At 62.1% G+C, this 25,614-nt stretch overlaps 1 protein-coding gene across 14 annotated transcripts in view; it reads right to left on the bottom strand.

Annotated features, from left to right (window-relative positions):
* KDM4B (lysine demethylase 4B) overlaps positions 1-25,614 on the bottom strand; it is a 134,126-nt gene that overhangs the window by 45,889 nt on the left and 62,623 nt on the right. For all 14 annotated transcript variants that reach the window (XR_006715605.1, XM_045491627.1, XM_045491629.1 and 11 more), the window contains 3 exons: positions 10,403-10,452; positions 6,239-6,342; positions 1,662-1,799 (listed from right to left, as the gene is read on the bottom strand). Coding sequence is in view for 13 of the 14 variants with exons in the window: in XM_045491627.1 (XP_045347583.1) it covers positions 1,662-1,799; positions 6,239-6,342; positions 10,403-10,452 (292 nt within the window). In the remaining variant the exon portion in view is untranslated. The remainder of the gene's footprint in view (positions 1-1,661; positions 1,800-6,238; positions 6,343-10,402; positions 10,453-25,614) is intronic.

Below are 25,614 nucleotides of genomic sequence, written 5' to 3'. Positions count from 1 at the left end.
GCGCACGGGCCCCTGGAATTCTCCGAGCTTCCTCTCACCACCCACAGCGGCCTGTGGTCGTCCACGCAGAACCACACCCCCACCCGGGACGTTCGATGGCTCCTTTACACGTCTCCTCTTTGAGCGAAGCCAGCGTCTCTGCCAGAGACATCCTCCCCCGCCGCTAAAAATCCCGACACTTAAACCCCCAGAGCGCCTCTCCAGCCTCCTTCCAACAAAGCCTGCGTCCTTTTCCAAACCGCACTCCAACAGTGGAGCTAGGGACACGGGTAGTTAGAAGAATAAAGGTTAGCCAGTTCGTCGAGACCCGAGCTGCCCGCCAGAAACAGAACGCCAGCCACCTATGCGATCTTCGTTTGTCTGGTCTCCACGGTCAAACGGTAAAAAGGAACAGGTGACGTTCACTTTAACATTTCGTTTCACCCAATCTATCTAAAAACACAGCCTACATAAGCAGCACTACCAAGTACTCAGGCAACATTTCACGCCCCTTGTTACGCAGAACCTCGGACAGCGTGCGTGTTACACTCTCGGCTCGCGGCCACGACACCCACACGCGGCCAGCCGCCACGCACTCATCACCGCCGGGTCCCCACTTCTGGATCTGGTGGGAAACGCACCGTCTGCCCTGGTCCCGGGCCCTGACTCGGAAGCAGCCAAAAGCAATTCCTCGGGGGAGCCCCCAGGCTCCCACTTGGGAGCCTGGCGGGACGCACCCCATTTTCACGCCGCATTGGCCTCGCCAGAGGGGGCTCTCCTGTGCCGGGTGCCCCCAGCACTAGGGAGCCATGAGTAACCGGGTCCGTCTGCAGTGGGCAGAGGCCGGAGGGGCCAAAACCCTGGGCCAAAGCCCGAGCCCAGCCTGACGGGAAGACTGCCATCTTGTGCTGAGGCCGGGACAGGGGCCTCGGGCCTCGGTGGCAGTCCTGGGAGGAAGGCCCTTGGTCCAAGCAGCTGTGTGCCCACCACCAGCCCCTCCTTGCTGCCTCCTAGGCTCCAACCCCCCACTAACTAGGGGTCTGGACTAGGGGTCTGGGATGTGTACATCCCATCGCCGGGCCCCCAGAGCCGTCTCGGACTCCAGAGGGAGCCTAGGGAGCGAGTGGAGGGAGGGAGGGAGGTAGACACGAGCCCACCCTGTGCCCGGCAGCTCCCAGAAACCTGCCACCCTTCGAGCTGTCAATGAAAACCACACAGACGGGTACGTGCGGAGCCAAGGGCATTTGGGAACAAGAACTCAGTTCAGACGTCAAATCTGTCGGCCAGTAACCGGCCCTCTTACAACAGAGCAGGAAATTCCCGGGAGGAGAATCAGAGGAGTGTTCCTGTCCCCCGGTGACCTCCATGCACAGCCCAGACCACCAGGAAGTCCTCGGGCCCAGACAGTAGAGTCTGCCAGGAGGGAAAGCCCTCGGCCACAGGTCCCAGGCTCCAGGCGGACACCCACCCACCCGCCCACCTGCCCCCTGCCGCCTCCCTGTCCGTTCCAGGCGAGGAACGTGCTGGGGAGGAGTTCCCGGAGGATCCCGGAAACAGACCCGGATGGAGAGGCCAGGCCCCGCCGAGTAGAAACAGAGGCTGCAGGGGCCCCGGTCCGAGGGGGCAGGCTGAGGGGGGCCGACCGCCGCGTGGACCCTGTCACGGGGCCTGCGGGCACTTACCTGAGTGGCCACCTTGCCGTAATCGATCCACCGCAGGGTGGCGAAGTTGGTAGATTCCGCGCAGTTGAACCCGTGATTGAACCCGGCGTGGTAGCCGTAGGGGAACGTGATCATGAACTCCCCGGCCTCCTGCGTGATCTGAGGGGGGAAAGGGACAGGTGAGTGGGGAGCCAGCAGCTGAGGGGCGAGGCCGAGTTAGGAACGGCATTCGCCGCTCGGCTCACCTACCAGAAGCAACGCTGGCCCAGGCCAGGCTGGTGGCCGAGGCCACCAGGAGCCACCGCCAAGTACAGCAGGGGCACGTGGGATCAAGGACTTCCCAGCAAGCGCCAGGGAGCCCCGACGTCAGGAGCGAGTGGGAGTCTGCCCGGTGGAGGGCAGCCCCACTGCACGGGCCCCAGCCGATCTCCCACACGGTTTATACAGCAGGCATGGCCGTGGCCAGCAGGAGAGCTCTGCCGTGGCCCGCCGCGCACCGGAGCCCAGGGTGACGTACCCCAAGGTGACAGGCGCTCTGTTTTTTGCGGGGCAGACGCCTGGGGGGCTCAGTCGGTTGAGTGTCCGACTCTTGGTTTCAGCTCAGGTCATGATCTCAAGGTTCGTGGGATCGAGCCCTGTGCTGGGCTCTTTCTCCCTCCCTCTCTCTCTGCCCCTCCCCCACTAGCACTCTCTCTCAAAATAAATAAAGAGTCTTAAAAAAAAAAAGACACCCTCTAGACACACGGGGCTCTTCAATGCTATGCCTCTGGGCGCTCTCGGCTGCAGGGAGGGAAGGGGTCTCCTGGTCTGGAGGCAGGTGGCCGCGTCCCGTCTGCCGTCCACGTTCTGATACAGCATCGGGGACTGGTGAGGAGGTGCAGACAGCACTGGCCGCAGCCGCAGAACCCTTCGAGCACAGGACAGGGCGTCCTCAAAGTACAGGGTCTTTCTAGCCCTTGTGAGGAAAAAACATCCAGCTGCATGCATAAAAACATTCCTGGAAAATGACCCGAGTCTTCTGGCCGTCATAAGACAGGGTCCGTCCCTCATATCCCAGGAGGTGGCTCCTTCCAAGTGAGAAACATGTTATTTAACACGTTATAAGCATGTTGTAAGGACACAACGTCAAGGTCGGAACTCTGTCACATGAGCTGATGTTTCTAGACTATTCAAATGGTCTGATCCGATCTCTCAAACAGACCCCAAACCAAGGAGCTGGGTGTGAGTGACGGGCGAGAGGGCCCACAATGAGCCCAGACAGGCTTCTGGAACCTCCACTCCCAGGCCTGGAGGAAAAAGGTGGGGGCCGCAGCCGCACCCCTGGCCCCACTCCGTGAGTACCATTCTCTCTCACTGTCCCGGAACACGACAGGCGGGGCTGGTGACCCAATCCACGGATGTGGAAACCGAGGCTGGCGGCGAGGGAGTGACAATGTAGAGTCCGAGTGGTTACAGGTCATCTGGAGTTCTGAGTAACCAGCACCCCACACAGGAATGGACCACGCCGGGCAGCCCCCTGCCGCCCGCGATCCCCAGCCTGGGAGACGTGCCTCTGTTACCGGGGGGTACGTCTCTTTCTAGGGTTTCATTCAACGCCCTCGCTCGGACTGCGCTCCTGTGTCTGATTCTGTCCTCGGTGCGTCTTCGAGGCCCTCGGACCCCTCCCGGTCCCCAAGGGTATTCCGTCGTGCGGCCGCGTCACTGTCTGCTCATCGGCTCCCCTTGCTGGGCTGTTTCTGGTGCGGGGCTCTGGAGAGTACGGCTGCAGGGGGCGCTGTGCTCCAGGCTGCGCACACGGACGGACGGACAGACGTGGTGCTTGTGTTCCTGCGGGGTCTCCGGGGGGCAGGAGGTGGAGGGTCCCAGGCAGCTGCCCGGCGGGTTTTCTGCAGCGGCCGCCTGTTCTGCGTCCCTGCTGCCGGTGGTGGGAGTGCGGATTTTCGCCGCGCCTGCGGGTGGGCCGCAGCATCTCCAGGCTTCGGTCGCCTCTCCCCGAGGTGGACGGGTGCGTCTGTCCCCTTCTGCAAAGTGTCTCCTTCTGCCCCCACTTACCCGGCTGTTCATCTTTCTACTGTGGCTTTGGAGGAGTGCTCAAGCTTGCTAATCTTTATTTATTCCTCCAGAGAGATGAATACTAAACTTGCTGGATTCGTTTAAGTAGCCCATAAGAAGTCGAGCCCTGAGGGGGTGGGGGCAGGCGGGAGATGGGGGGCGGGAGACTTCCAGAAGCCAACCACAGCGTCAAAAATCCATCAAAGCCGACACAGCCTGGAGAAAAGCCAGTCCTTAAGAACACGAAGGTATTTTTCTTTTCAAGTAATGAATTGCACCAATCAAGGGAAGTCAGCGTGCATTAAGTTATATTTTTAAATTCCTGTCCAAGTGACAGGCATGTGGGGGATGGAGCGCACACACGGCGGGAGACGGGGGCGGAGAGAGAACACCCAGGGTCCCCAGGGCCCCAGCAACCCCCGTCCACAGCAAGGATTCTCTGGGCTGGCTCCTGTCACGGGATCGCGTGAAACGGGTTGCAAATAAAATCATAATGTAGAATTTTTTTTTTCTTTTAGAATGTGATTACTGATTTTCTTATCGTTTTTGAGCTGACCTTGGACGGCACCATCCCCCTCTTCCTCCAAGGGTCCTCGCCTGCTCTCCTCCCTCCCTCCAGCAGGAGGCATGGGGCCTGGCACAGGCTGGGAGCCCCATGGTGGGGGGGGGGGGGCTCACTGCAGGGTCCCTGGGAGGCAGGGCTCTGGGAGCCCGGTGCGGGCAGGTGCCTCGGGCAGACTTTAGAGCCCGCTCTCCCTGCCGACCCCTCCACAGACCAAGGCCCAGAACAGATGCGCTCCGTGAGGATGGCAAGGAAATTATGTTCCTGTCACCCAACTCTACATCCTGGTGGCTTCATCTCGAGCCCGCAGTGTCTGTCCTCCATGTCACAGCCGTCAACGTTATCCCGACGATAAATTAGAAAGCACTTGGGATGATGGATGCAAGCCGTGAAGGGAACGCCAGCCCCAGACGCCAGTCATGGAGAAAGCCTGAATTCAGCTGCTTCCTCGAGCTCTCGCAGAATAAATGAGGAAGTCCGTGGCAGATTACAGAAATACACACTTTTAATTATTAAAAAGCTCTGCTATTGATCTGCTTTTTCTTCCAGAAGTAAATACCATTACGAAGATTTATAAGCAGAGGGCGGGAGGCCCTCCCCCCAGGGCTGCCAGGAATTCAGATGAGGACCCAGACGGGGCATTCATCTGGAGCCCGACGCCGCTCCCTGCTGGCCCGGCCGCGGCCTTCGCCCCGCAGGCCCCGCAGACGGCCGGGCAGGGGTGAGGGGAGCGGGGCCTCTGAGGCCAGCGGCCCCGCCTTCCGTACACAAAGTGCAGTGCCCACGTGGGCAGCGACGCGGGAGACGGGAGGGTGCCCCCGCCAGCCCACCCCTCCGACCGGCATCTCCCTCTAGGAAGCGGCGCCCGGGAGGTCGTTCTCCACAGACCGCGGGAAAGCACACCCTTCTCACTTCCGCCAGCAAGGCCGTGTCTGTTCTCCTGGCAGCCGGGGCGCTGGAACCAGGAGGGGAGGAGCGGAAGGCACGGAAGCCCTGTGTCTCTCCCAGCAGAACGTCCTGCTGTCTGATGGACGAGCCCGACAGCGAGAGCGAATCCCCGACCTGAGCACTACGGCTGCAGGCGGTTTGATTGAAATGTCAGAAGTGATTTCCGACTCGCTGACACTCGCGGCAAGAATGCAGCGCGAGGGTCCCGATCGCACAACTCGCCCCCGCGCCTGACAAACGCTCTCCTCTCGTAGGGAGGCCTTCAGGAATCAGACCCTCGGGAGCCTCTTCCTCTCCGGTTGGCCCTCGGTGCCCAGCCCAGAGGCTGCCCGGAAGGTTGCAGGCACGTCCCCCTCGGGGAGCCGGGCCTGGCCGATCCTGTCCGATCCTGTCCACGAGGCCTGTCTGTGGGGAAGCGCCCCACCCCCGGGCAGAGCCCCGGACAAAGGCCCAGCCTCCCCCTTCCCCCACCCCTCCCCCGCAGGGTCCCCGCCAGCCACCCAGATTCCCCAGCCTCAGGCCTCATGCATCACAGGCTTTCCCGGACGAGCGGAGCGGCCCCTGGAGCAGTAAATTGAATGAGTTCACAGTCTTCGTGCCGCGGGAGAGCCAGATAGATCATTTCCAAACAGGTACTCCTTCTCTCAAAGGATGTCTGCAGTGGGCCACGGGGTGGGGCCAGAGATCGGGGCCAAGCTGGGGCGTCTGGGGGCGCGGAGAGGCCTGCCCGGTTCTCCGGGGGCTTCCTGGGAAGCTGGCAGGAGCCGCCCCTCCCCTGCCACCCTGACCCTGCAGGGCCCTGCTGGCAGCTGCCAGCCCCACCAGACAAGGGACTGGGTCTGCGAGGGGCTGGGAGGCAAAGGCGAGGCCCCACTCGACTCCCCCCTCTTCTATCCTCACCCCCCACCACAGCCCAGCCCAGCCAACCCACTCTCCTCTGGCTTGCCAGTGCTCTAGAACCTTCTTGAGGGGTGAGAAGCCAGTTTCCCGGGACGTTGGTGGTTCCTGGGCCACAGCCCCAGCAGCACCCACGTACCCGGCTGAACGGGATCCCGTACTTCTTGAGGATGATGGGCGAGATGAGGGTCATCTTGTGCCGCAGGAAGGCGTCACAGCCCTGGGAGCTCCCGGGGAAGAACCCTAGAGCAGAAAAGATGGGTGTCAGCCTGACGGGTGGCGCTGGGAAGGCCTCTCTGCGGGCGGCGCCTTCCCCCAATCAGGCACGGGGTGTGGTGCCCCCCGGCTCCGAGGGAATGAAACGCACAGGACCTCGTCGCAAAGCCACGTGCTCTGCTGGTGGCCGGGAAGGCAGCCCCTCAGACCCCCAGTCAGCGAGCCCAGAGCCCAGGATGGGCCAGCTGTGCAACACAGCGCGCCCCCCAAGTCACAGATGGGGTGCGGGCCTCCCCCCTGAGCACCCCCCAAATAAAACCCGTGCCGCATCGCACGGGCGCAGTCCGTCGCTCAGCCAGTGCGTTGGTGTAGCCGGGGAGATGGGACGCGGGAAGGACGCGCTCACACCGGAAGTCACGGGCCGTGCCCCCCACACAAGCAAGTCACCGACAAAGAGGAAGGAAGGCCTCAGCGCGGGCACGGGCTCTGCCTGGGCTCTTCGCACACACGGTCCCCACGGCAGGCGAGGAGACAGAGGCTCCAGCTGCCGACTGGCCCTCTGAGGCCCTCAGTCTGGCGGGAAAAGGGCCGAACAACCCGACCCGGCCTGCGGCTGCGTCCACCCCTGACCGTCTGTGACACACGAGGGGGTCTGACTTCCCGCCCGGGGACGCTTTCTGTCTCCCCGAATGCCACACAACCGGTTTATAACAACGTGTGCAGGGGCGCCTGGGCGGCTCCGTCGGTTAACCACCCGACGACTCTTGGTTTCCGCTCAGGCCACGATCTCCCGGTTTATTCGTTTGAGCCCCGCGTCAGGCTCCGTGCCGACAGCGCAAAGCCTGCTGGGGACTCTCTCTCTCTCTCCTTCTCTCTTGGCCCCTCCAACCCCTTCTCAAAATAAATAAACTTAAAAACACGTAAAGCGACGTTTGTAAACGTACAGAAGTCACACCATCAGTTGACCTTTCCAAGTCACCAGTGGGCCCAAATCAATGACACGTAGGTCTAGCAGTTAAAGGAAAGCCGGCCCCGGGATCCCACGCAAAGGTCCTGGGCCTCTCACCCAAACCACGACCGAGAGACGGCACAGTCTCGGTGAGGTGCAGGACGGGTTCTCAAGGTCCCGCTCCCTCCAGGACTGTCCCCCAGGCACAGCCGGCCCACCCAGGGATCCTGCCGGGAGCCGACCCAGACCTCGGGCCCCCAGCCTCCAGGCCAGCGCACGTCCCCATGGGTCGCCAAAGAGGGCACACTCCCACGTGCGTGCATGCCGTGAGCCAGCGCTCGGCCCCACCCCCACCCCCCCCACACACCTGCTGGGGCAGGAGGGCTTCCAAGTGACAGAGTCACGGTGTCGGGGGTGGGGGGTGGGGCACCCGCCAGCCAGGACACGACTGCCAGGTTCCGGAAAGTGCGAGGGATTACTGAATCCAGCAACTTTCCTCTGTGCTAAAAGCGTTTCAATTAGAGTTATGGCCCCTGCCGCCCGGCCCGCGGCCTCTCTGCAGTTCTTTTTAATGCACAGTTTAAGTGGCTCTCATTAAAGCTCTAATAAAGGCACACATTTTAAGTGATTAGCACCAATAACGCGCCAACACATTAATGCTCTCTCCGTGGGCTCCACGACTCTCCCAGCGAGCCCATTTGGAGCTCGGCTATTCATTTTCCATATTCATCGCAAACTCATTCCATCCATCTCAATAATGGAGCCTGTGACGCGTGCCCCCAAAAAAGTTTAGAAGGGACACCGAGGAGGGCAGTGACTCACTTGCCCTAGAACCTCTCCCGCCCTCCCTCTGCGGAGGGGCGCAGGGGAAGCGCGAAGCCAGCCCTCCCCCAGGCCAGACCAGTCCACACCGGTCACAAAGCAACGTGGGGAGGCTCCCAGAGGCCTGCGGCTCCTGGCCGACCTGTCCCAGCCACTGTGCCTCCCGCACGCCCCGAGACAGGTTCCCGGGCAGCAGGGCCCTGGCGCGAGAAGGACATGGGGAGTCGGCCGGGCTCCAGGGAGAGTGGCCATGGTCCCACGGGATCCCGTGTCTAGCTTTTCTGGGGGGCATTCAGATCACCCAAAACTTGTCTAGTGGAAAAGGCACAGAGAGGAAGAAGGGGTCGGGCATGACTGCAGAATCCATCGGAAAACCGGGCCGGGCTGTGGTCACCGGAGGCCGCCCGTGCGGATCGCTCCGTGGCGGCTTCTTCCATGGCTGTGTAGGTGTGGGAGGCCCCACGGTGGCCCCCCGAGATGTCTACGTCCTGCTCCCCAGTACCTGTGACTGTGGTGCCTTCCGCGTGGCAGGGGCTCCACAGGAGGGATTATGTGCAGGAGCCCAGGATGGGGGCGACCCCCGGGTCACCACAGGGTCTCCACGGGAGGGAGGCAGAGGGAGGCCCTGACCGCAGAGGGGAGAGCACGTGACCACAGACAGGGACACAGGCTGAAGCCGGCGTCTCTGGAGGCAGGAGCCCGGGCAGCCCAAGCCCGAGGCCCGGGTCAGACAGACCCCTGAGCCCCAAACGTGAGGGAGTTAAGTGTGTGCGTTTAACTAGGGCTGTTTTAGAGCAATTCCAGGTTCACAGCAAAGCTGAGAGAATCGTGCTGCTTGGAGCCACCGACTCGGGAGTGATTTGTCACAACAGCAACAGCACAAGAAAACAAGAAAGACATTTCTCAACTCGTGTTTTCCAATTAGTATTTGTGTTTCCAACTTATGTTTAAAACAGTGCGCAGGGAAAGCATTTCATTTGGGCGTCACCTGAGATGTTAAGAAGGAAGAGAAACCACTCTCTGCCAGGGCGGTAACTGGCATTTCGAGGGTGACACGCGTGTTCCCGACAGCAGGCTCCAGCCCGGGAAGGCCGGGTCCGGGTCTCCAGCGGAAACGTGAGCCTGGCTGCACGCTCGGCCGCGGGGCCGGCCTCACTCCCGGGACAAGCCTCCCTGTGTCCTTGTCCTCGGGGGAAACCGTGCAGCAGGCGTTTGCTGAACAGACGTGCGGCTCCGGGTGTGGCCAGTTCTCAGAAGTTCTCAGAAACAGCGACCGTTTCCGTCTCTCAAGCCAAACGGGGCAGGGGAAGAGGGTGGCGGGCACTCTCTGAGGGAGGCAAGAGGAGGGGTCAAAGGACCCAGCAGGAAGTTGGGGAGGCTGTGCCAATGCTGAGCGATGGCTTCTGGAAGGTTCCCCTGGCTGCCAGGGGAGGGCGGGCAGGCTGCTGCCACAGCCACCCAGAGGGACGGCCCCGCACTGTCTCGAGGGGGCTCCTGAACCACAGGGCCATCACCCCACCTGCCCCGACTATTGGGTGCTGCCTGCCGGCGAGGCCCAGACGCTTTGGGCCAACGGGGTCTGTTAATGTCCTCGGAGGCACTCGGGGCCACCCGACGTCAGAACAGAGCAGGGCGCCGTGACGGGGAGCAGCGAGAAACCTCACCAGCCCCTTTGTCGCAGTGGCCGGGGGCCTCAGTGTCACCCAGCCCGGTGTCTGGCTTGTCTCCAAGGATCCCGTGTCCCGAGGGCCTGCCTTTACCCCGAGGCGTCAGTGCCCTCCCTCTGGACACAGCTGGGGACTCACCGTGACAAATCCCGTCCTCCCAGGAGGCCCCCTCGGGCCCAGGCCAGCACACGCAGGCGAACACCCTCCCAGTCACCATGCGGCTGCGGGGCACAGGGCAGGGGCTCCTAACTGGACGTCTCACTTTCCAGACTGAACACAGACCCGAAGGCCCAGAGGAGGGCGCCATGTAGTACCAGGCGCCAGGAGGGGACGAAAGACCACGGCCGCCCTCCCTGGCCCGCGGGAGCCTGCAGTCATGTCCCGCAGCTCCGTGCTAACACGCCGGGAAAGAGCGCTCCGAGCAATGGCATCTGCGCGTCACTCACAGAGCGACAGACCCCAGAGCAGGGTCTGTGGTCACGAGAGGGAAAGGGAATGGAAAACCAGACAGGGACACCTTATAGCACGCCAGCCCCCCAGAGATGGACACTCACACAAGGAGCGCGACCCGAGACGCTGGGGCCAGCCCCCACCCCCGCCCCACCCCCGCCCTCGGCCCAGGTCCCCGCCCGCGGGCGCAGACACCTACCGATGGCCAGCCGCTCCAGGCGCTTGCCGTGCTCCGGCGGGATGGCGTACCTACGAGAGAAGGGAGGCACGTCAGAGGCGAGGTCACGGGCCACCAAGCGTTTGAGGGACCCGGGGCTGCGGTCACGGCCTCGGGGAGACATGCGGGCTGCGCACAGAGCACAACCGGGCGCGGTGAGAAGGGTGAAGGGCAGCAGGGAGGGTGCTGGGGGAGGGACCCACACAGAAGTGAGGAGGGGTGGGGCGGGAGGGCCCCTCCACGGCGGTGATGGCACCCGCCCCATGCCGGCACGGGTCAGAGCCACCAAAGCCTCCACGAGGCTCAGAGAGTGGAACATGAGAAAGCAAGCAGGGGGCCTGAGGGGGGAACAGGAAGGCCCCCAGCCTCCCTCTGTCACCTCCCTGCCTCCCGCTCCCCCAGCCGCGGGACCAGGAGCCGATGGGGAAGAAGCTTCAGGAAGGAGACTCCGTTTGTCACCACTTGTAAGTTTTAGTTTCACACGTTCTACGTTTGAAAGATTGCTGAGTCCCCGTCATAAACAAGAAAGACGTGAGGTGCAAGTTTGCCAACACATGAAACGAGAGTGACACCCGCTAATGCTGTGTGCGGAGGCTGGCGCGGGGGGCCCGCCTGGGACCCGTTCCCGGCAGGCAGCGGCCACGGTCGGGGGGGGGGGGGCCGGCGGGGGTGCGAGGAGCCCGCCCCAGCTGACACAGCGCCCTGGCCACCCCAGCAAGACGAAAAGCTCCGCGTTCAACAAAGGCAGGCAGAACCGGGACGTCGGTCCTTCGCGCCACAAAAGTGCTGAGCACAGGCCGTCTGTCTGTCCCGCGGAGGAGGAGGCGGGGAGCACATGAGTCCCCAGGACAGTGGCGACCTCGCCCCCAGGGGTCACGGGGCCACGTCTGGGGACATCCGTGGTGGTCACACTGGGGGGGCTCCTAGCATTGAGCGTGGGGGGGGGCCAGGGATCCCACTCAGCGTGCCCAGTGCCCGGGACGCCCTGGGGACAACAACCCGCCCCGTGTCCACAGTGCCGAGGGGAGAGACGCTGCGTCCGCACGCCTCACGTTCTAGAACGAGTCGGATGTGGGGGGCGCAGGGCGCGGCACGCCCTCTGCCCACACTCACAGTGGGGGCCGCAGGATGGGAACAACACAGGACACAGAAGCCGGCCCGGACTCCGTGGCGGGCTAAGTCCACTCCGACCGAGACATTTATTATTGCTTTTTAATACAATAAAAGGGGGCGGGGGTAGGAGATAACGCCGTCTCTGATCCGACGGACAAAAATAATCAATTTCTGGGCACGGCGCACGGCCCTTGCGGAGACAGCACAGGACCTGCAATTCTGCTGCTGCTGCTGGAGAACTTTCCACGGTCTGGACAAAGATGAGGTGACTCTTTTTTAAACAGCCTCGTATCACGTACATAAAGATGACAAAAGTTAATCCCAATCCAAAACACCTTTGTGGGATTAACGTCCCCCCCAAACAAGGAAATGAACCATTCCAGTCCTTCTGGGAACTTGCCGGAGGACGGGAGGAACTAATTTATGACTCCAAGGCTGTGATGATTAATGCAATATCCCCAGTCTACAATGCTGCTTTCACTTAATTACCGCCTGTAATTGGGAGTTGTAAAGATAAGATTAATTGAATCTGGTGGATGTTAAAAGTTTAATACGTTGGAACGTGGCTCCTCTGTTATCGGAAAGTACAGACCGCAAGACGCTGGGCTGAGCACTGAGAAGACAGCCCCTGGAGGGATTAGAAAGGACTGGCGGACGGGAAGCCGACAGCCTCGGGGACTTCTGGACTCCAGTGGCCAAGGGAGAGCTGCCCTCCCGCCGCCTGGAACAACGCACGACAGCCTCAGCATGCTGAGAAGCCCCGGCGCCAGCGCCGCCCACCCTCGGGGGCTCGGCAAGACGCAAGCCTCAGATTTTGAGGGGAGATGAGCAGAACTGGGGTGTGGGTGCTTTACGACACACGGCTCTGAGCGAGGGGCGGGTGCGCGTCTGTTAAAACACACTGGGGCCTTCCGACGGCCGGGAGAATCCCGGCACTGTGGGCGGCAGGGTCCCCCGGAGCCCTCTCTCCATGCCAGCGCCCTGGGGAGCCCTCCACGGTGGGGGCCCAGGTGAGCTGGCTACAGACCTGGCCTCCCAACAGCAACGGTCACGTGTCCCCGGAGGGAAGCCCCCCGGCCCCACGGGGCCCCCAGAGCAGAGCCGTGTCACCCTCGTCACGGCCACGTGTGGGGGCCTCGCTGCCCCTCGGCCCGGCTCTGGGAGGGAAAGGAGGAGGGAAGAAACACAGCTATCTGGGTTGAGCGTGTTTGTTCGCTAACCCCCGAGGCAGGAGCATCTGTCTGGCCATTAGCGAGCGAGTTCTCGGGGCCATAAAACAGAGTCGGTTTTATTGGTCACCAACATGGGGGCAATTTGTCTCGCTCCCCAGGACCTCCATCCCCATCACAAGGTCAAACTTCACGGCCAACAGCAATCCACTCTGCCGGCCTGCAAGCCCAGTGGCCAGTCTCTGGACGCAGTGGCCCGTCGCCCGGTGGCAAAGCGTTCCTGCACGGTGTCCTCAGACAGACATCCTCCCCGGGCCCAGTCCAGTCCGGGTGGCCAGCTGTAGGGCCCGGAGGGTGCGAGGCCCAGGGGCACACCTGTCATGGTGGAAGAATCTGGAGAAGCCGGGATCAAACATGGGGGCAGAGCAATCCCCAGAACCCAGTGAGGTGGGAGGGGGCGAGCCGACTGGGGCCCGGCGAGCAGAACCAGACACGGGGAGTGCGGGGGCCAGGGGAGCCCCGGGGAAGGCCGCAGGAGGTACGGCGGCCAGCGTGGGGCCGCTCGGGCGCCTCTGGCTGCAGCCCCCGTTTGCCTGGGACAGTCTGGCAGCTGCCATGGGCCTGTGTGAGGGGGGCGTTGGCCGAGCCTCGGGCCCACGGTGAGTCCTGCACCTGAGGTCGGCCAGGCAGGCGTCTGGAACTTTCTCCACAGTGTCCCACGGGGTGTTTTTATCTCCATGTTTCCCCAGCCCTACCCCCTCCACACACTCTCTCTGCTCTGGAACCTTCCCCACAAAGTCATCCCGGACAACACTAAACCGGAAAGTCACGGAAAAGTCGGTGCTGTCGGAGCGGTATCCCTGGCAACCACCCCAGGTGACCCTGCAGCAGGACTCGACAGGCTCCATAACTCCGGGCTTAATGCCGCGGAATTACCGAGAAGGCCGAATTCAGGCCTCGTTTGCCAGACGCCCTTTTCGGAGAGGCAGCCGTCTGCAAACATCAGGGGCTTCGGTGGGAAAAGAAGACATTTCTAGACTAGGAAAAAGGCACACAGGAGAGACCAGGGCCCCAGGAACCGGGCCCCCAGGTGAGGAGGGAAGACGTGTGATGTGCAACGGTTGAAAGGCCATTACTGGCCCGCCGTTTCACGGTTCAAACAACCGACCAAACAGAAGGAACACACTTCAGGCACGATGGTGAGGGCCAGCCCGACGTCCAGAGAGCGAGTTTCAGAAGGAAGCGATGCCCGGGTCCGAGGAGGGGCGGGATGGGTCACTCTGGGAAGGTGGGCATCCCCCAGCCTTCCCGGGGTTTCCTGGTCCTCCGTTCACCCTTTGAGGTGCTTGTGGACAACGCACCCCCGTCCATCACGGCCGCCCCAAAAGGCCAAGCTGAAACCCACACACCTGCCCACGGGGCTGGGTCCAGGGCGGTGAGCAGTCACATCCAGGACCCACAGCCTGGTGTTGGGGAGGATCTGACCTGTCTACAGGGGGGTCAGGGACACGCGTGCTGGAGAGGGGCACCGCGCGGCTCAGTGTTCTTGTTCTGACGGTGAGGCCAGAGGACAGGATGTCTTGCCAGCCTCACTGAGGCCAGGCCGGGTCCAAGGCGGAACACCGCACGGCCCCAGACGTCAGGAGGCTTCTGCCGGCACAGGTCACGACAGACTCCGTGGGCCTGATAAAGACACTCCAGGGCTTGTGACACCGGGCAGGTCGAGGGTGCTGGGGCGGGCAGAGGCCTCCGCCTGGCAGCCAGGCAGCTCTCGGGGCCAGACAGAGCTGGGCAATTAAAAGGCAATGTGTCCTCCGCGGGCAGGCCCGCCGGCCGGCCCAGGGACAGGCCACTTCCGTTTTACTGACTCACCGGCCCGGGAAAGTCTTCCTGTCCGCCGCGGAGGATGCTATTAATAGTGTCATTTTCTTGGTGTTTTGTTTATTCCCCTGGAATGGCTTGATGGATGTGAATAATTATCAGACTATAAAAGCCAGCAAATGTGCTATTTTCTATCGCTCTAAATCATCAAACAAATAAAGTGTGAAACAGCATTTTTGAATATAATTTTCCCCTCTAATGGCTTAGAATTATTATCAAGAACAATGAAAATAAATAAGCAAATGCCTTGTGAGTTAAAAATTAAACGAGCGTGTCACGAAGAGGAACACAGACTGTCTTGGAGAGCGGGGACCTGTTCGGGAGCCATTAGTTACGATGAGGACGAGTAGCAGGGCTCTGGGCCGTGCAGGCCCCTCCGGCCAGAGAGGCGAGCACCTGCGCCCGCCCGCCAGCCACCCCTCGTCTCCTCGAACGCGCCGGCTGCCCCAGGCCGCGGGGTCTGTTACAGGTGGACAGGGGTCCCTTGCCGGGAGGGCAGCATTTCCATGGTAATGAGGCAACTCCCAGCATGCTCTCCTGCAAGGATAAAAGGCTCACTGGACCCGAGGCTCTCCAGTCCCCAGCCGCCCTTCCCTCCAGGCCCCTCAGCACCTGCTGGGGGCCCCGTGCCGCCCGCAGCCGTCTGGCTCTGGAGTCAGGGCATGCGACGCCGTGATGCTTTCTTTCTTCCCCAAGACTCTGGTGACTCTGCCGGTGACGAGCGCCCAGCCTGACAGCTTCCACTGCGCGAGGCTCCCGGCAATTAGGTGCCGTGACGAGAAAGCTCATCTCCCCACCCTCCTTCCTCGCTGTTGAAGAACGTGTGCCCAGAGCAGGGGTCCAGCCAGGAGCCCTTTGGAAATGTCAGCTCGGCCTGACGCGTGTTGGAGGGTGAGGAAGTTAATTTCACAGTGTGTGCACAAGGCCTGGGGAGACAGGCCCCTGGCCGTTTAACATGCCATAATTATGGAAACAGAAACAAGAAGGCAGGGGCCACTAGAAGTGCTGAGACCGCGTGTCAAGTCGGAGGCCACGTGGCACGAGCAAGCTGTCCACACAAGCCCCGGAGGCCACGGCGGCTCCCAATGCCAGCAGCCCTGCTAGGGACCCGCATGCTGGACATGTGGAAAGGCCATCATTACTGCCGTCCTCAAACACAAAGGCCCGTCTTGGCCCACAGCCCGCACCCTCTCTGGCCACGCGTTGGCCGGGCAGTTCCAGTATACCGCCCCGCACTCTGGGCAGGCCGAGCAGAACGACCCGGTCACAGAACGGGCTTCCCCACAAGCCTCCCGGCCAATGGGGCACCGTCTTTGAGTTGGTTAGTGGAGCAGGAGGGCCCAGACAAACACAGTCATGGTGGTCACCCCTCATCTGACATCCAAGCGCATCAGGTGACTTCTGTGTCTAGTATTTCACGTGTGGCACGTAAGTTATGCCTCGATACAGCTATTAACAATGCCCCAGCCCTGTGGACATGGGAGTGGTGAGTCCCAGTCCCTGCCCCAGTTTCTGGGCTCAGGACCACAGATGCATTTGGCTCTTCAGGGTCTTCTGGGCCCAAAACCAAAGCATCCAACAGGTTAAGATGAGCGCATCTCAGAGGAACCAGAAACCTACAGATACCACCTCTGGAAAAGGCACCAGGCCCTGACAGCTTTACTGAGAGCCTCACAAAACTTCCACACTAAACGGCCAGTGCCCACCTACACTTACGGTTACCAAGCAGACAGGAAGTTCATATGGCACATAACTCCTCCTATGAATCCAGCATATTTTCGAAAGAAAGAATGAATGGGGAATGCAGTCACCAACACAGGACAAAGACACACAGGAAAATGATAGGCCAGTGTCACATAGCTGCCAAGTCCTAGGTAAAATATTAGAAAATCAGGGGCGCCTGGGTGGCTCAGTCGGTTAAGCGTCCGACTTCAGCTCAGGTCACGATCTCGCGGTCTGTGAGTTCAAGCCCCGCATCTGGCTCTGGGCTGATGGCTCAGAGCCTGGAGCCCGCTTCCGATTCTGTGTCTCCCTCTCTCTCTGCCCCTCCCCCGTTCATGCTCTCTCTCTCTGTCTCAAAAATAAATAAATGTTAAAAAAATATATATATATATATTAGAAAATCAGACACAGAAGCGTCTTAGGAGACCAACCCTTTACCCCAAGGCTTGCAAAAACAGCCCAACAAATAAAAATCTACATAAAGTTCCAAAGCATTCAGTATTAAAGCTCTTAGCCAGCTAGGATTAAGAGGGACCTCCCCACGGTCACAGTGCACGATGAGGCAGGAGAGGCATTCCGGAAAGGGCAAGTTGTCCATTCCCACAGCAGACGCCAGCCGATGCCGTAGGTCAAGAAAAAGACGCAAGGACAGTAAACGGAAGGGAAGAGACACTCTTTTCTCTGAAACAACACGGTCTTCTCCTTGGGAGAGCGGAGAGCAGCTGGTGAACAACGGAGTGAGGCGGTCCAGCCAGGGAGCAGAATGAACGCTCAGCGTGAGGACAGCCAGCCGTCCTCCGCACCAGAAAGGCATTCACAGCACGTCGTGAAACCCACCAGGTACGCCCTGCCCCTTGTCTGTGGGCCCGAGGCAGGAGGTCCCCGCCACGGAGGAGGTTGAACGCAAACCCGGGCGAGTGCTCACCACTGACGGACTCGCAGAGTCTGACCCAGGGGAGCCGACGCGCATCTCTGCGAAGCTGGCGCTGCGGGGTAGTGGGACCGCTCGCAGCCTCCGTCCGGGGCAGGAGAGCCACAAACACCCATCAGGATGCTCCCTCACCCACGAGCTAGTCCCTCAGTAAACGAGGTAAGAGACCACGCTGTGGTCTGACAGCACCGACTGACTTTGCAACACAAGCGTGGCGGGGTCGCTACGCCGGGTGGGAGCAAGGTGGCCTTATCGTGATGGTTGGAATGTGAAAACAGCATTAATAATAGTCACGCCAGGGGCACCCGGGAGGCTCAGTCAGCTAAGCGTCCGACTCCTGGTTTCGGCTCAGGTCACGATCTCACGGTTCGTGGGATCGAGCCCCACGTCGGGCTCTGTGCCGACAGCGTGGAGCCTGCGTGGATTCTCTCTCTCCCTCTGTCTGCTCCTCCCCTTCCCTGCTCACTCGCTCCCTCTCTCTCTCTCTCTCAAAATAAATTAATTAAAAAAAATAGTCATGCCAGATGGCAGGGGTCACCCCACACATCAGTCTAGAGAAATAAAAGACGTTAGAAAACGCACTCGGCATGGGGCGCCTGGGTGGCTCAGTCAGTTGAGCGTCCGACTTCGGCTCAGGTCATGATCTCACAGTCTGTGGGTTCGAGCCCCGCGTCGGGCTCTGTGCTGACAGCTCACAGCCTGGAGCCTGTTTCCAATCCTGTGTCTCCCTCCCTCTCTGCCCCTCCCCCAGTCTCACTTTGTCTCACTCTGTCTCTCAAAAATAAAGAAATATTAAAAAAAATTAAAAAAAAAAAAAGCACTCGGCAGACAGACTTACCCTTAAAACAGGCGGAAGACGTGCAAAGGGCCTTTAGGGACGGATAGCCTGGGGTCCCCGTGCCTGCCCAGGCTACCTGGACGGGGACACTGATTGCAGGGGGCTGACGCAGGGACGGAGGGGCACGAGGACGCTGTCCCGGACGCTCGGAACAGAAAGGGTACACGTGCAACTCCGGGCCCGGGGGGGCTCCCGTGCAGCCCCAGCTGGTCTCCGCTGCACCAGGGAGCTCAGCCCGGACTGCGCAGCCTCTCCCTGAGCGAGTGGCTGGAACCGTCCAGAAGTCCCATCTCGACTTCCAAGGAGCCTCGTTCGGCAGCGAGGCAGCCTCCCTCGTTTGTCCTGGCGCTGCAGCCCCTTTGTAGGACGAGCACAAACACGTGCCGGGGAGATAGGATCAGCAGAGGACCAGGGTGGCTTGTTCCCAGGAAAGAACCTCATTGAGTCACGGTGGGTTTATCTTTAATGGATCGTTTTACGGGACAAAAGGCGATGGAATTCGGTACCTGGCGCGAGCAGTGTCAAGGATTTCAAATAATGACGTTTTTATTGAGACGCACGCAGGAGACAGACAGAGAAAACAGGGCGTCTCTGATGGGATGCCCGCGGCGCTGATGCGGGAGACAAGGGTGTGCTGCAGGCGGGAGGGCTCGCCGGGGCCTCTCCCGGGGCCCTGGGCCCCCAGATGCTCCCAGCCCACCCCGGGGGAGCCAGGGAAGCCGAGACCCCGGCCAGCTCACACACGGCCAGCCCGCGTTAACCAGGCGAGCGGTGTCGAGCCTGCCGTTAAATGCTGAAGTGGAGGCATCTGATCCCAAGCCCCGGTTCATTTTAGACCCGGGAATTATTTTTGTCGTATGATGGGACTGAAACTGCCAAGGCACGTGCGTGTTTTTGATGTTTTAAAGGGTGGGGGGGGCTTCTCAGGTGAGGCTCTGAACGGCAGGCCGGAGAGTGGAGCCCAGAAGGGAGACTGAGGTGCGGGGACGCGGGGCCAACGCAGAGCACCCCTGGCTCCCCCTCGGAGCACCGCTCCGAACGTCCGCTCGTAAAGCGAGCCGAGCCAGAGGTGGCCTCCCGCTGCACCCACACCCACGGCCCCCAAACTCCTCCGGCCGGAGGTGCGTCGGCAGCGGGGAGGTCCCCCAACGCGCTGGTGTTTGCACACGGGCGGTTTGAAGCGAGGGAACAAGGACAGGACGCGGAGGGACGCGGCCGAGGGGAATGAGGCCGATGTCGGCCTCCCCGGCCCCGTACCGGCACGAGCCCAGGACACGGCGACAAGCTGGGTCGGACCTGGGAAGGTGGCTGGGAGTCTGGCTCTCTCCACGGGCCGCGAGCAGCCGGGACATCATCAACGCGGGGAGGCTGAGGTCTGTCGAAGTGATTTCCGACGCCCCGGACGTGTGTGCCTTCGTCGCACACACACCCGCAGAGGGCGAGGCCCCTGGCGACCGCAGGACGGGCCACAGGGGGCCCTGAGCTCCCCACCTCCTGCTGCCGTGCCGGGAAGGGGGAGCACACTCCTAGCCGGAGTTTTGAGCAAAGTTGACAAAGACTCTCTCTCTCCTTGCCCGCAGATTTGCAGGAATCTCCCTTTCAGAGGAGCTGAAATCTGCCCACCGCAACCCTGCTGGCATGATAGAAATTTGCCATGGAAACCAGCCCCTGTGTGCAGACCCCGAATCTCTGATGGCTCGTCTAGCTAACAGGCGGGGAAAGCGAATCCTGGCCAGGAAGGCCGTCCCCGCTCCCACCCCGGTGGGGGGAGGGGACCCCGCCCACAGTCACAGGCTCAGTGGGCTCCTGATCCGAACGCTGCGGGGTGGGAGGCGCTCAGCGACGACAGTTTGAAGAGAAGAACCGACGGTTTCCTGGAGTGGTGGGCAGAGAGGGGACTCACCTGGCGCTCCGGCCCGGGAGCCGGAACTCGAGCCGCCTACGGCAGAAATCCCGCCTCCCTCAGCACAAGCCGGCCGCTGCTGTTTGCGACTCTGAACAAAAGACTCTGAAGTGAGTGAAGGCCCATCTGCTCCTGCCAGACCAAGCCAGTGGGGACGTGGGACAGGCCAGCGACGTCTGGGCCCTCGAGCGGCCGGCAGACAGAAGACGGGGACACCCAGCGGGGACACCTGCCGGCCCAAAGCCCCCACGTCGCGGCCTGGGCCCGCCCCCCAGCTGATGCATCCTCTGGGCCAGAGGAACCTTGCTGGGACGTGGCTGCCTGGACGAACCCTCTCGCCCGCCCGGCCCTCCAGCCCCACGCCCCTGGCCCGGCCGCCCGCCCGCCCTCCAGGGGGGCCCTCTCCACGGGCTGCCGGGCTGCGTCTCTTCCTACGGGCCTCAGCCCTCAGTCATGCGGACTTCCTGCCACCACCGCGCCTGGCCCTGCTCTGGGGGCATGGGGCCATGCCATCAGCAACTGTCCTGACGGGTGGCGTCGATCCCGGGTTCATGCTGGACCCAGAGCGGGCACTCGGTGAGGACGTGAACTGACTCATCTAGCCCTCTCCCTTCCCCACCCCCCTCCCCCAGACTCCCCCCCCCCCCCCCCCCCCCCCCCGGACAGGGACCTGAACGATGTTTCTCAGGCTTCCCGGCCGAAAGTGCAGCCACGTGACCAGGCGCCAGCCAGTGAGACGGGAGAAGCCGTGGCATCCTGTGGCCAGCCATCGACGTTTCTGGAATACACCCCCCACACCCTCATGCCCCACCCGGACAGCTGCGTGACCTCTGCGGAAGCCACGCGTCGGCCAGCCTGGGTCCCTGCCGTCCTGTCTCCGTCTCCCACGGGAACCTGACAGGTTCCACTTTGGCTCAGGTTGATTCAGTGACAGTGCTGGGGACTCCGTCAGAGTCCTTCCCCTCCCACACCTTCAGGTCCAGGCCACCTTTGCCACCCGGGACACACCCTGTCCCCAAGGCCGGGCGACCGCCCGGCCACCTGCTCCCAGAACCCGCCACCCCTCCCGATTCTCAGGGAGATGCTCTGAGGGGCGAGGGGAGCAGAGGTGAGGAAAGGGGGCCCGACCACAGCCCCTCCATCTGGGAGCTCCGCAGCCCTGAGCTGGGGCCCGGCCAGCCTGGGCGTCACCCGCGAGGAGGGCAGCTCAGGGCTGCAGCAAGACGGGCAGGCTCTCGGAGCGCAGCCTGGCACACGGGAAGCACCGCCCACGGCCACTGCTGTCGGGATGTCTCAGGACGTCCTCGTGTGCAGTCACGGACACCGTGCCCAGGCATCAGGTAACAACACTAACACGGCGGGTGCAGCCGGCCAGGGCGGAAACAGCCCCAACCCCCGTCGACAGTGAACCGATGGACGGACAGACAGGTGGAGGCGGAGTCCCACAGCAGATAAAAACGAACAAGCCACCGGTTCACGTGACGGGGGTGTCTTCCTCACAAACCCCGAGCACAAACACAAGGACAACTAGGTCCATCTGTGTGGAGTTCAAATCCAGCCAACACTCGGCACGCTGCCCGGGGCCACAGACACACGTAGGGAAAGGACCCGTCAGGTCGGGAGGAGGACAGTCATCAGCTCTGGGTGGGGAGGGGGCTGCAAAGGGTGGGGTAGGGGGTGGGCAGTGGGGGGGAGGGTACACAGGGGCAGGCCGCACATTCGGTACACGGCACGTAAATACGTATCTTCGGGTCACATACACGTTTTGCACACTTTTGTACCGCATTATATTTCACAACAAATTCTTTATAGCAGACGCGGTTCTCAGATGCCCCTAAGTCTTCTGCCCCCTGCTTGCAATTAATTGCCCTTGGTCCTAGTGTGCCAGATTTTTGCTGCTCTAATTAAGGTCCCACATCAGGACACCCTAAAATAGGGAGATTACCTCGGGTGGGCCTGACCTAAGCAGATGAGCCCTCACAAGGGGCAGGGCCCTTCTTTGGAGAGGATCCCATGCTAGCCTGAAGATGGGGGCCGGGGTGGGGGGGGACACATGGCAAGTTCTGAGTGACCTCTAGATGCCGACAGCCCAGAGCTAGCAGCCGGCAAGGACTCCAGCCTCTGTGACCTTGAACCGAGGACCCAGCTGGCCCACAGAACCTACAGAACCGTGAGCAAATCAGTGCAGGCCATGAGCCCACTCGTGCAGCAACAGAAAACCAAAGCCACCTCGACTTGAGGGAAGGAGGAAAAGAGAGATGAAAACCCCCCGACAGGAGTGTGCCAAGATGCTCACATCCGTCCACTGTGTGCACGGGGCACGAGGCTGTTCCGCTCACTCTTCCCTTTTTTTTTTTTTAAATTGTTTTTTAACGTTTATTTATTTCTTAGAGACAGAGGGAGACAGAGCGTGGGCAGGGGAGGATCACAGAGAGAGGGAGACACAGAATCCCAAGCAGGCTCCAGGCTCCAAGCCGTCAGCACAGAGCCTGACGCGGGGCTCGAACTCACTGGCGGCAAGATCACGACCCGAGCTGAAGTCGGCCGCCCAACCAACTGAGCCACCCAGGCGCCCCCCCATTCCCTTTTCCGATATTGGAAACTTCCTCCCTCCCTCTGTCCCTCCTTCCTTCCTTCCAAGAGTACACTTCAGATAGGACATCATGGGAACAGGAAAGGGAGGGCACTTACACTGGAGACGCTGGACAGCCCACCTCAGCCAGGGGACCAAGGCCAACACCGCGGTGACAGCACGCACCCCCGGGGTGGTGTCAGGGGGAGGGTGCTTCACTCGGGGGGTCCTCCTCCCTAAACCCATCACCCCAGTCTCACTACGAGAAAAGCCGCAGACACACCCAAGTTATGGCCTTCTAGAAAACCCTGCCCGGGGCCTCTTCGAAACTGTTACAGGGCATCAAAACCGAGGGAAGTCGGAGAAGCCTCCACAGCCCAGAAGAGCCCAAGGAGACGGCCGAGTCCACGTCACGTGGGCGCCTGGGACGCTTAGGACCTAAGCGTGGGCTTTACTTATGAAGAACGGATCAACGTTGGTCCATTAACCGTGACCAATGCTCCAGCCTGACGGGAGGTCCCAGCGGGGGAACAGCGCAGGGCGGGGGGAGCGCTTGGACTTTCTCCTCGGTGTCTCCATAAAACCGGAACGGTTCTAAAAGCTGAAGTCTTTTTCTAACGAAATATGCCACCGAAAGAGGAAACAGGCAGAGAGCGCCCCGCAGTGGCACGTTCGCCCGGGGAGGGAGGGGAGGCTCCGACACGGGGCCTCCCGCCGCCCCCACCAGGGGCCCCATTCTGCAACGAAGCCCGCTGCCCAGGGGCTCACGGCGATGCGTCACGCCGTCCGCGGAACCGGCAGAGCCCCCGCTGGCTCTCACCGGCTTTTCGAGGAGAGCGTGTGGCGAGATTTTTCCTTCGCGGAAGGCCGACCCTCCTCTGCTTCGCGCGACGTTAAAATCGCCGCGCGATCCCTGCGCAACGCCGACTGTGCCCGTCCCCGCCGGCGTGCCGCGAGACGCAGCGGCCGGGCCGCGGGCCCCGCCGCAGGCCGAGCGCAGCCCCCGGGAGGGCGTCCCGAAACGCGCCGGGCCTCCTGCGTCCCCTGGTCCAGCCCGTGCGACACGCTGTCAGGTGCTGCCGGAGCCGTGACAGGCCGTGAGGCTTCAGGGCGGGTGAGGCTGCGAGGAGGAAGCGAGTCGGACAAACGCCGCGCCGTGGGAGTCGCAGTGCGCTGCGCCACGCCGGGCAAACTCCTCCAGAAGCGCCCCCGGTACTCGCTGTGGTCGTCAACTGCGCGCTCCTGTCCTCGCACCCTGACGCCACCCGGCGCCCGGGCTTGAGACGCACGGCTCTCCGCGGCCTCAGGGGTCAACGTGCCGACGCTGAGATCAGCTCTCGGTTTTAGGTTCGCCGCACACCCGGGCGAACAGAAAGCCTAGGCCGGTGGCGTCGCGGACGAAAGCGTGGTTCTGACCGAGCTGGGCCGAGGGCTCCCTAAAGCCGGGGCGGGGACCCAGGCGGGGCCTAACACGGCTCTCCTCCCACAAGCTCTCCCTCGCACAGGCCCTCCTGGTCATGGGCCCAAACCACCGGTCCCAACGCCGTGCCGGCGGCCTGATGCCAGGCTCCAGCTGAGACCCCCCTCCCCGTGGCTGTGGGTGAGGTGGCCCTTAGTGACCTCCTGGGGCGCCAGGTCCTCCGGCCACACGCACACACATCTGCACGCCCTAGGGTGACCGGACACGGCAGGCTGCCCACTGGGGGGGGAGGGGGGGAGGGGGGAGGGGTCCGGGAGGCGGGACTTTCGGCTCTGAAGCCCAGCACACGCGCGTGCATCGTGCGAGGACACGGGACACACGGCTCAGGCACAAACGGAACGAAGGGCGATCAGTGCTGTTGCCCTGGTCGTGGTCACCATTCAAGGAGGAGCTTCTGGGAGGGGGACCAACAAGGCTCTCCCCGCCTGCCCAAGGCCCCGTGCCTCCAACAGGGAAGCCGAGGGCCGCGGCAAGCCCAGCGAGAGGCAGCAGAGGTTCTGACCCAGAACCAACGGGCCGGGAAGATGGGCCTCAGTTGGTCCCACTCAGCACTCTCGGGGCCTCACTCGGCCACCTGGGACAGCAGCCATGTTCTGGCAGAAGGGGGCCCCGTCGTGAAACTTCCCCAGTGGCCTGTTTGGGGCAAGGTCGTGTGGGCCACGGACGGACTCCGGCTGCAGGCCCGGGCCGCGCTGCATCAGATTTAGGCATGCTGGGGGGGCAGCCGCTCCCCACCCCGGCATGCTGACGCGCTCAGGGACCCGCCCGCCACCTCGTCTATTACCTTTTCATCAACCGGGCTCTGACGCCTCCAGCCTCGGTGGGGATCTGCTCTCGGGGGACCTTCCTGCTCTAAAACCCTCCTTCTGTGGCTGTTTCTGTCACTCTCACACACACGAGACCCAGGGCTAGGGAAAGAGGAGCCTGGCGGGCTCCCCAGCTGCTAACAAGGCACAGACAGAGCTGCCTTCCTTCCGGCATCCTGGTGGCTCTTTTCCATGCAGCCCCCCCTCCCCCTGCCCCGCACCGGGGTCACACTGAGCTGCCCGTGGGGGGAGGGGGGAGGGGCTATGTCCCCAGATGCCCAAATGGGGGTTTGGCCCGGGGTGAGGGAGGGGGGATGGAGAGCATCTATTTCACTTCTGCTACGCGTCCGGGTGACAGGACACAGCGTTGGGAAGCTGAGTTATTAAAACCAATCTGTGAAGCCGTCAGGCTCCTACCAATTTCCATCCACGTTGGCGGCAGGCCGAGCCCTCCCTGCCACCACGGAGCCTCTTGTGGGCCAGAGCCAGGCGGCTGGGAGGAGTTACTCCTGTTGCCGGATGAGGGCTGCGCCTGAGTCAGGGAACAGGGACCCCCGGTCCCCACTGAGCCAGGCTCTCAGAAGCCATGAAGTCTCTAAGGCCCCTCCAGGCCCCCCCCCCCCCGCCAGGGGCCAGCACTCTCCACCACTGGCCACCAAGGCTGCTGCCCACGGCATCTTCCTGAGGCTCCATCAACCACCACACGCCCCCAACTTCCCAGTCCCACTCCCTGGGGACCAAGCAGGAGGGCGCACTGCTCGGGCACCGTGGTCCAGCAG

The sequence above is a fragment of the Leopardus geoffroyi genome, chromosome A2, assembly GCF_018350155.1.
Source record: "Leopardus geoffroyi isolate Oge1 chromosome A2, O.geoffroyi_Oge1_pat1.0, whole genome shotgun sequence".
Lineage (NCBI taxonomy): Eukaryota > Metazoa > Chordata > Mammalia > Carnivora > Felidae > Leopardus > Leopardus geoffroyi.
The sequence above is the reverse complement of the archived record's forward strand: the minus strand, read 5'-3'. Positions and strand labels throughout refer to the sequence as shown.